At 66.4% G+C, this 10425-nt stretch overlaps 1 protein-coding gene across 1 annotated transcript; it reads left to right on the top strand.

The window, feature by feature from the left end:
- Positions 1-3470: 3470 nt before the first annotated feature.
- Positions 3471-9977, top strand: LOC119102343 (phosphatidylinositol 4-kinase beta; the record flags this gene model as incomplete). The annotated part of the gene is made up of 6 exons (XM_037225712.1): positions 3471-3645; positions 4514-4641; positions 5619-5840; positions 6573-6809; positions 7953-8814; positions 9574-9977. Coding segments are annotated over 6 exons (1809 nt in total), but the record flags the coding sequence as incomplete, so codon positions are not given.
- Between the last annotated feature and the right edge of the window lie 448 nt (positions 9978-10425).

The following is a 10425-nucleotide window of genomic DNA, read 5'->3' as shown; positions in this document are numbered from 1 at the left end:
AGCGAAACTGTGACCGCGTGATGCCGTCACAGTGTGACAGTGTGACACCAGCCATGTGACGCCAGCGCGGCGCGACGGCCGACGCGACCGCTGCCGGCCGGCAGGCAGCCGGCGGAGCTGCGCCCGGCCGGCCGCTGGCCTGCCCGCCGTATCGATCGCGAGCGAGCGGCAGCGGGCGGCTCGCGGCGCGCGCGCCCCGCCGCCGCTCGCGTCGATGTGCGGCGGTGGCCGGCCGCTGTCGGCGGCGGCGGTGGCGGCTCTCGACCGCGCCGGGCCGCGAGGCCGACAGCGTCGCGGGGCTGCGCCGTCGGCCGCGCCCGGTTCTTGCCGGCGCGACGCGGCGCGCCGGTGTATCGAATGGCATGCGGTCGGGCGCGTCGGGTACGCCCGAGCGGCCTGTGTCAAGGGCGACACGGCGCCCGGGGCCGCTCGGCGCGGCCGAGGTCGGCCGCGCTCCACCGGCGCTGGGACCGGGGCCGCGCGCGCCGCCCGGCGCGGAATGCAGCTCCTGTTGTCGCGGGGCTGAGCGAGGCCCGGTTTTTGCGTCCGCCCCCCGTCCTGTCGCGCGCGCGCTGCGCCCGCCCGTATTGTGACGACTGTTCAACGGTGACCTTCACGTGTAAACGGACTGATAAGTGCTCGGCCCGGCGACGGATGAGCCGGGCTGTGTACTGACTCATCGGACCATGGCGCGCGCACCTGCCGCCCCGGCCGTCGGGGGCACAGATGGACAGCGGCTGGGGACCGGGACGGGCCCTCGGCAGACGGGCACACGGACGGTGGTGGGGTACCCGGCACACCCTCACCCTCCGCACGCGAAAGGTGGGGGGTTCTGACACACCCTTAGAGCCGTCCGATGGAATAATCCGAATGCCTCATTCACGAAGAACTGTACAGGGTTTTCCCCCCCACTACGGCCGCTCTTCAAAGTGAGAACGGTGACAGACCCTCAGCAAACCGGCAGCGGCGGTCGACCCCGTCAAGCCCCCTGCCCCGCACACCGACGCTGTGTCGGTGCACTGCGTCAGTCCCCATGCCGTTGCGTGTCCGCGCGGCTCTGTCCCCATTTCCCGCCGGCTAATCATAATCAGTCGCCGGCGCCGGTCACTGGGCGGCGCTGGGCATCGCGTGGGTGTATCTGCCGGTCCGCCCGCCCGCCTGGCTGCGGGGGGGGGGAGGCGCGCGGCCGGCGGCGCCGTCACGCGCCCGTCCCGTGCAGCCGTGCATGTGCCGTAGGTCCTCCGCTGCCGCCGACCGCGGCGCGGCCGCGCGGCTCCAGGTCCGGCTGGAGGCCCGGCCGGCGCGCGTCTCGTGGCGGGGTCCGGCCCGGTGCACGGCTGGGGTGGGCAGCTGCAGCCGGCGAGTCGTGCCGCCCGCCTGCCGCCGCCGCCTTTGTTTGGGCGTCGCGCCCCGTCTCGCCGCCGCCGCCGCCCCGGCCACGCTCGTGATGGCCGTGATTGGAGCGGGTGGCCGCCGTGCAGCGCCGGCCGGCCACACCCGGGCGGTCGCTGACTGATCGCGTCTCGTGCCGCGGACAGTCGCCCCTGCCTGGCGTATACAGCGGCGGTGTTGGGTAAACAGGGCGCCGCTGTGAGTCAGCGGCCGGCCCGGTGGCCGGCGCCGGCTGGCACGGAACACCGGTCGCCCGGCGACACAGGGCTGACGCCGCCGCCCCCTCTGTTGCAGTGAACCGCATGTTCAGCTTCCGCGAGACGGAGACCGACTCTTCCTGCCGCAGTGGTCACACATGTATATTCAGCTGCCGGACGTGGCCGAGGTGCTGCCACCCCTACCTCGTGCACAGGTACGTCCCAGCGCTGGTCGGCCGCGGCCGGCCGTGCTTCCAGCCAGTCGCGACACAGCCAGCCGCCGCGGCCGGCCGGCGATATTTTTCCACGAAGCCGGCCGGCGTTGTCGTGTTTTGCGTGTGCCGATGCGGCCGTCGCGTGACGGCCGGCCCCGTCCGCCGTGTGCCGGGCCGAGTTCGCTCGCCGCTGCCGCTGTCGCAGTGGCCGCCACTCAGCGGGCTCGCCTGGCGCTTTACAATTCGCCCCCCCCCCCCCCCTCTCTCTCTGTCTGTCTCCCTCTCCCTCTCTCTCTCTCCCTGTCTCTGGTCTCCGCCTCGTGTCGAGTGCGGCCGTGTGCTCGCCCGCTCTCGGCCGTCCGCCGCGGCCGCCCGCGGGCCTCACCGCTCGCCGCCCGTCGACCGCTGCGCTGACGGGGCGGCGCGTTTGACCGGCGGCCGGGCCGTGCTCCAGGTGCCGGAAGAGCGTTCGACTTCTCGCTGCAGACGGCGCGCCTGCTGGACGCCTACAGCTCGGACGCCAATCTCTCCAACAAGAAGAAGCCGCACGGCACGCGCCTGCGGATCTGATACTGTCCGACGAGCTGAGGGTACGTGCACGGTCGGCGGCACCCCCGCAATTGGGCCGCGCCGCCGAGGCGGGCGCCGGCGGCCGCACCTCTGCCCAGTGCCGGCCCGGCTCTGTTCGCCTTGAAATGCGATGCGGCCGTGCCGATTGAATGTCCGTTGTGCCGCGCCCGGCACCGAGCGGGCCGCGTCGGGAGAATGGGATTGGCCGGTGGTTTAGTAATGGAGGCGGCGGCCGGACCAGCTCGCCGGTGCCAAGGTCGGGGGAAGGGCGCACCGCTCCGGAGATGAGGCGGACGGGTCGCGCGCCGCAGGCCGTCGTTCATGAACGCGCAGCCGTTGGTGGACGCTGCGCGGCGGCTCGTTGCTCGGCCTCCCCGCGTATGGCTGGGCTGCCGTTGAAGCGGCTGACTCAGGGCTCGGCCGGACCTCGGCGCGTGGGACGGGCTGATGCGGCGTCTGGCCCGGATAGCCGGGCCTCGTGACGGAGCTGTAGCGGCGAATGCGGACGCCTCACGTCCCGCGAACGGCGGCGCGGGCGTCCGCCGTCAAGGCCGGTGCTTGCTGATTCGACTGCGGCGGTTTGGGGTGCCGGGCTGGGCTGGCGGCCGGTTTGTCGGACGGGGCCGACCTGAGCGACGCTCGGGTGGGACGGTGTGCCGCCGCTTGAGCTGGAGAACGGCGTCCCCTCCACGCCAGACGCGGCCCGCGCTGGCCGCTGGTCGTCGCCCGGCAAGCTCGCTGCACCGTCCGTGCGTCGCAATAAGGTGTAGATGCACGTTGGCGACCCAGTTCTAGCACGTGACGTCCGAATCAATGAAGCAGTGAGCGTTCGTCGTCGTATCGTCGTTGTCGCTATAGCTGCTATCCATTGAGCTATCCATCTGCCATCCATGTCTTACGCAGCCAGGAAGCCCCCCGGCTTTCCACTGCATCCGAAGTGCATACTGCTGGCACGGCCGGCGGCGAGCCCTCCACCTCGCCGCCCGCCGCCCGCCCCCTCCTGATCCGATAGAGGCGTGGGCCGGCGCAAGGTCCACGTCCGGCCGGCGCCCGCTGATAGCCGTACGTGGTGAGCATGACGTGACGCCGTGCCGTGACTGACGCGTGTCTCGGCAGGCCGAAGCCGGCGTCGGCGCGTCTGCAGGTGCCCGGCCCGCCGCCGGCCCGCGCCGCCGAGCACACGCTCTCTCCGCTGCGCCGCACCCACCAGCGCTCGCGCAGCGACGCGGCCGCCAGCTACTCCAAGAGCCACCAGCGCACGCCCAGCACAGGTGCGTCGGTCGGCGGGGAGGTGTAGGATGGGAGGGCCCGTCCCTTTCCGGAGGGGTGTGTCTGGCGGCGGCTTCCGCCGTCCTCTCCGGGGTCCGACTCCTCACCACCTTGTCCTGGCTGGCGCTGTGTCCGTGTACCACGTCCTTCAGTCCCGCTGACTCTGACCTGTCCTCCAAAGGTGTGTCGCCGCCGGCCGAGGAGCTGGCGCCGCGCGCGTCCTCCTCCGAGACAGGTGAGTCCTCCTCTGAGTCCTCGTCCTCCCGCCTGCCCAGCCGCCTTCTCCACCGGCCTCAGACCGCCAGCCGGTCTTGTTTGCGCGCTCGCCGCTGCTTGCGTATGTATCTGGCGTGCTCTTAAGTTAAGCTCCCGCTCACGTATGCCTCGCGCACGCGGCGGCCGCCCCCGCCAGCGCCGGGTGCCGTGTTTTGCGACCCGCGCAGCAGGCGGCGCTTTTTGTCCGGACGCCGTCTTCGTTGGCGACTCCTAATTGCTGCGGGCCTGGATATTCGGCGGTGAAATTGGCGCTGTTTTTTCGCCGTATTGACTGTCGCTCGGGGAGGAGCGCGAGATTGAGGCGGCCATTCATGTCTCGTCTTTACACACGCCCAGCTGTTTGGGCACCGGCCGGCGTGCCGGATGACTCGGCGCAGTCGGCTCTGCGCGTCTGTGCTACGCAAATAATCGAACGTGGTCGCGTCGCGTTCTATTTGCGGGCGACTCTCGATAAACTACGAAGCAAACGCTGGGCGTTCGGCGTGCGCGGCTGCGCTCCCAGTTGAGTCCCGCACGTCCGCCGTGTCGTCTGCCGTGTCGCCCGTCCGCCCGACCGCTTCGCAATTTAACGCGTGTGTGCCACCCGCCCGGCAGGCAGCATGCGCTGTTACCTGGGCGACGTGAGCTCGGGCCGCGCCTTCGACAGCGGCTGCACCTGCTACGACAGCCACGAGGGACAGTGTAACGACCTGCTGGGCCGCCACGTGCAGTGCCACTGCGGGGTGAGTGGGCGGCGCCCGGTCCGACCCGGCCTGCGGCGCGCGCGTCCGCTGGCCTTTACCGCCGGCGCTCGCCGCCGCCGGCGCTCGCCGCCGCCGGCGCTCGGCGATCATTGACGCGTCGCGTGTGTCGCGGCGCGGCATTTCACGGCGAGCGATTGGGTGGCCGGTCTCCTGGCGACACGCTGACGTCGGCTGGTGCCGTGCCGCAGGGTGGTTCGGAGCTAGGTCTGTGTGACGGAATTATCAGGCGACCGGTGACGGTGGTCGCGAGGCGGGTGGCGGGGCGGGTCACGGACACAGTTCTGATCACCTGATACCTGACCGCGATTCGTCGGATGCCTGACCGTGTGACTGCTGGCCTCCGGTCGTGCTAACGTCCCTCCGGCCGTGCTGACGTCTCTCCCACCGTGTTGACGTCCCTCCGGCCGTGTTGACGCCCCTCCGGCCGTGTTGACGCCCCTCCGGCCGTGCTGACGTCCCTCTGGCTGTGTTGACGTCCCTCCGGTCGTGTCGACGTCCCTCTGGCCGTGCTGACGTCCCTCTGGCTGTGTTGACGTCCCTCCGGCTGTGCTGATGTCTCTCCCACCGTGTTGACGTCCCTCCGGCCGTGCTGACGTCTCTCCTACCGTGTTGACGTCCCTCCGGCCGTGCTGACGTCCTTCTGGCTGTGTTGACGTCCCTCCGGCCGTGCTGACGTCCCTCTGGCTGTGTTGACGTCCCTCCGGCCGTGCTGACGTCTCTCCCACCGTGTTGACGTCCCTCCGGCCGTGCTGACGTCCCTCTGGTTGTGTTGACGTCCCTCCGGTCGTGCTGACGTCCCTCCGGCCGTGTTGACGTCCCTCTGGCCGTGCTGACGTCCCTCTGGCTGTGTGGACGTCCCTCCGGTCGTGTCGACGTCCCTCTGGCCGTACTGACGTCCCTCCGGCCGTACTGACGTCCCTCCCACCGTGCTGACGTCCCTCCCACCGTGTCGACAGGCGCCCCGTCTGCGGCCGCAACTGGAGTTCATCAACGCGCTCATCTCGATCGGGCAGCGGCTGGGCGCCATGCCGACGCGCGAGGCGAAAACCACCCAGCTGCTGAACGAGCTGAGCCTGCTCAACCTGAACTTGCCGGCGCGCGTCTGGCTGCCGCTGCACAGCGCCGGCCACCACGTGGTGCGCATCCCGGCCCAGGCGGCCGCCGTCCTCAACTCGAAGGTGAGTCGGCGCCCTGGCGGCCCGCCGCCGGAGGCTGCTCTGCTCCCGTGGGCTGCTGCTGCGCGGCTCGGCGGCCGGAGGGGGGTTATTGAGGGAGTAAGGGCGTGTTGACGCTCGCGGAGTTCGCGTGAGCCGGTGGCAGACCGTTGGGGCCGCCTGTTGCTTTTACCGCCCGTCTCTGATGTTTTATTGCGCGAGACGGTTCGATAGGCTGGATCGGCGCGGGGAGGTAGGGTTGAGTGTGTTCTGGCTCCGCCGCCGTTGCTGATGGAACACCTGATCATGCATTGATTTCTGGGAATTGGTGGGAGTGCTGTTCCAAGTAAGCTGCTTTCAGTCGACCAGCTGAGCTTATTTCTCAGCACGCTGTCATGGCTTCGAGATTGATTCCATTTGACTGCTGTAGGTGCCAGGCTGCAACGGAATGCTGATTAAGCGGCTCAAGTTGTGGCACAGTAAATGGCTTTTCTGTGAATCTGGACTGGTATCCATAGTTTTCGTTATGGAGGTAAAGTCATGAGTATTTCATGTTTGTATCAAAAATCGTTTGATAGTATCATACACCAAATGGTCATCATCCGTTCCGATCGCACTGGTCAGCTTGCGTTGGAAAGATAAGTAAGAAAAGCGACCCAATGTGCTTCAAGTGTCGTCCAGTTAATCCATGTGATGCCTCCACGTAGACGGATGACTGCCTCACCAGCGTCGCTGACCGTCGCCTGGTCGTTGCAGGACAAGGCGCCGTACATGCTGTACGTAGAGGTGGTGGAAGTGGACCGGCCAGAGACGGCGCCCGTGCCAGCCAAGTGCATCAACACGCTGCGCCACACGCGCTCCGAGGAGAGCCTGGAGAAGGCGGCGGCCGCGGCCGGCGCGCCCTCCCTGCCCACCACCTTCAGCCTGTACGGCAACATGGACGCCGACAACGCCGACTGCTGGAGCCAGGAGGACGACGACATCTCGCAGCAGGTGAGTGACGCCGGCTGTAGACGGCGGGGGAGGCGTGGCTGTGGGCTTCGAAGGCGTCGTGGCAATCGACTAGCTGAAAACCCAGTTCACAAGCAACCGAGTGCGCAGCCAAACTTGCAACGGCAGATGCTCGTTGAAGGCTGGGAAGGGCCCGTTTCGCCACCGCGTGAGCCGATGAGCATTGTGTGACGACTGCGCGCGCAGGGAGCGCTCCGCTGCGGAGGCAGCGTGCAGCACGACCTCGCTCCGGTAGACGTTTGGGCTTTTTGGCGGCCCCCGGCGGCCACGTAAGCCTCGCCGCACGTCGGAAGTCCCTGGGCGGCCGGCGCGGCGTGTCATCATCGCCGCGTCGGCCCCGGACGGGCTGTCCGCGGCCTCTGGCGTCACGGGGGTCTGGCGGCCGTCTGCCAGCGCGGCTGGAAACCGGGCGGCGCCGAACGTGTCGCCCGCGTGGCAAGCGCCATTGATCACGGCTAATGGTGGACTGCGAACTTCAGCGCGCCAGTGGAGCGTGAGGACGGGGCAGGAAGTCTATCCGTCAGGCCCACGCGGTTATCGCGCCTCCGCGCCATCAAACCGCCCATTGGCCGGCGTGATTCGCGGAAACCGGCGCTGATTGGTCGGGCGCTGCGTCGTGTTTTTTTCACGAGATCCTGCCGTGGGTCAGCTGTTGATGAATTGGACCCGCTGTGGGACGGGATTCGGTCGATGCGTCTCGCATCATCGGGGGCGTCCGGTCGCGGGCCCGCGCTGGAAACGGGCGCGGAGCAGCCCCAGCTACTGGGACAGCCCCGGAGCTGCCGCGTCTTGTCATGTTACGGGCGGCCGACTCCCTGTCCGCCCATGTACCAAAGTTTTCAGCCGGCGCTCTGCTCGGCCCGGGTGTACAGCCATCAGCTGACTGGTGTGGTGTGAAGCGTTGCTGTCTGTCACGGCGCGCGACGCCCGCCCCGCCGCTGCGCGCCGCTTGACTGTCCCCCTGTGCTGCGCTCCGACGCGTGGCTTGGTCCTAGTCACCAGGCATGCTGTCTCCGGCTTCACCGGCGCGGCCGGGCACCCGCCCCGGTGCCGGTGCTGGCGCCTGACCCGCCGTCCCTGCGTGCTCGGGCGCGTGCGCTGATCGTGCGACGCCCGCCGTTTCAGTACTGGCAGCTGCGCAAGGCGGGCCGGGACGCGGAGCGCGACACGCTGTCGCAGATGTCGCAGGAGTCGGCCGACAGCCGCGAGCCGGTGCTGATCGCGCCGGGCGACATCCGACGCCGCCTGGCCGACAGCCTGGCCGCGCCGCGCTCCACGTTCGCGCGCGACCCGGACGACCCGTCGGCGTCCGTGCTCAAGGAGCCGTGGGCGGAGAAGGAGCGGCGCATCCGCGACGGCTCGCCGTACGGCCACCTGGCCGGCTGGCGCCTGATGCCGCTCATCGTCAAGTGCGGCGACGACCTGCGGCAGGAGCTGCTCGCCTACCAGCTGCTGGAGACACTGCGCCGGCTCTGGCGGCTGGAGCGCGTGCCGCTGTGGGTGCGGCCGTACCGCATCCTGGTGCTGTCGGCCGACTCGGGCCTCATCGAGCCCGTCGTCAACACGGTGTCGCTGCACCAGGTCAAGAAGAACAGCCGCATGTCGCTCAAGGAGTACTTCCTGCAGGAGTTCGGTGACGTGAACAGCGAGGCGTTCCTGACGGCGCAGCGCAACTTCGTGCAGAGCTGCGCCGCCTACTGCCTCGTCTGCTACCTGCTGCAGGTGAAGGACCGCCACAACGGCAACATCCTGCTGGACAGCGCCGGCCATCTCATCCACATCGACTTCGGCTTCATGCTCTCCACGTCGCCCAAGAACCTGGGCTTCGAGGCGTCGCCGTTCAAGCTGACGCCCGAGTTCGTGGAGGTGATGGGCGGCCTCGGCTCCGACATGTTCGAGTACTTCAAGATCCTGATGCTGCAGGGTCTGGTGGCCGCCAGGAAGCACCACGAGAAGCTGCTCACGCTCGTTGAGATCATGCGGTCAGGTGAGTGGATGCGGAGCTCCGCCGCCACTATCCGGCGCGGGAGAGCTGGTGTTGCCGTGCGGTCACTCGCGAGAATAAATTGCCTGATGCCAGTTTTATATAAACAGTCATCACTTCTCTTTGCCAAAAGAAAACTCTAACTTATTTCCTCCACATACCGAGTTTCATAAACGTTCCTGACGGCGTACTTCAATTTCACCGTCGGAGCCTTTTTGCTCATATTTTGGTTTTCAAAATCAGAAGTACTAGAGCTGTTGTGCCGTAACCAAACAGGTTCTTATTTCACGGTGGCCGATTATGCTCATTGAGAGGGGCAGCACAGTTTTGTTGTGAATCAGGCTCAAAAGTGTATTATATGTGCAGTTTTTTTTTTGCAATAATATTTAAAATTTCGTGTCTTCTGAAGAGCTCAATGGGGTTATGAAACATCCCGGTTCGCGTAAAGTAGAAAATCTTCATGGTCATGTAAAGCAGAAATAAAGTAAATGTGGTGCGTAACGAATTGGTGATCAACAATAAGCCCAGGAGAACCGAATATCGCAGGCGTCCCTAAATTGGCTGACTTCTCGCAGGTGTCTTGAAGTTATGGATGTCAACCAACATTAATTAGTTCGTTCAGCGAATGAAATGCGATCAATCCATTGGGCCTATGACGTCAATGGCCGATGATTAAATATCGTGCGTCAAACTTCCGCGCTGTGAATGCGCCATCTTCTGCGGACACGTGTGGTGCTGACTGCCGTCTGTGGTGTCCGCCAGGTTCTCAGTTGCCCTGCTTCCGCTCGGGCGCCGCCACCGTCCAGTTTCTGCGCAACCGCTTCCACATGAACATGACGGAGGAGCAGCTGCAATACCTGGTCGACTCGATGGTCGAGTCCTCCATCCACTCGCTCACCACCAAGCTGTACGATGGCTTCCAATACCTGACCAACGGCATCTTGTAGCGCTGGCCGCGCGCCGCCCACCGACGCATTTACACGGGGGACCAGAGCCGGCCGCCGCCGCCGGCGGGACGGACGCTCGTGCGCCGCGGACGGCCGCACGGGACGCGTGCTGCGTTGCCACGAGTCAGACACGCATGTGTACATAGTTTGTATACTCATCGCCCCTGTTGACATGTTACCGCTTTTGATTCAGACGATGTAATAAAAGTGATATTGTTGGTGTTTGTTTGTGGGGTGGATGTGGCGGCTGCGGCGCCGTGGAGCTGGTTTGAGCGGAGGTGCAACAGTGACGTCAGAAGCTCGACAGGAAAGTCGGGACGGCCTTTGCCGTTTGCCGTTGGAAGGAGAGCACTTGGTGCGGGCGAATGTGCAGAGAAAGCGAACGAGACGCCGTTCGGGCATGATTTATCTACATGCACTGCCGTAGGGGTCTTGTCAGTTTGCTTCTGGTGCGACGTCTCTGGGTTCAGTTCGGAGAGTCGGATGTCTTTGGAATGACAGAAACCTCAGGATATGTGAGTGGATGTTCACACGCGCCTTACGTGCTGCAGCGCCTGCAGGCTCTGGAGCGTGCCTGAGCGCCTCTGGCGGATCACGGGAAGAGGCGCTAACGGCGCCTATTCCCGCTATCACCAGCGATGTCTGAGAGGAGTCTGCATGCATCACA

Source organism: Pollicipes pollicipes, unplaced genomic scaffold, assembly GCF_011947565.3.
Source record: "Pollicipes pollicipes isolate AB1234 unplaced genomic scaffold, Ppol_2.1 Scaffold_5724;HRSCAF=6776_pilon_pilon_pilon, whole genome shotgun sequence".
NCBI lineage: Eukaryota > Metazoa > Arthropoda > Thecostraca > Pollicipedomorpha > Pollicipedidae > Pollicipes > Pollicipes pollicipes.
Note: the sequence above shows the minus strand (reverse complement) of the source record. Positions and strands in the feature narration are given on the sequence as shown.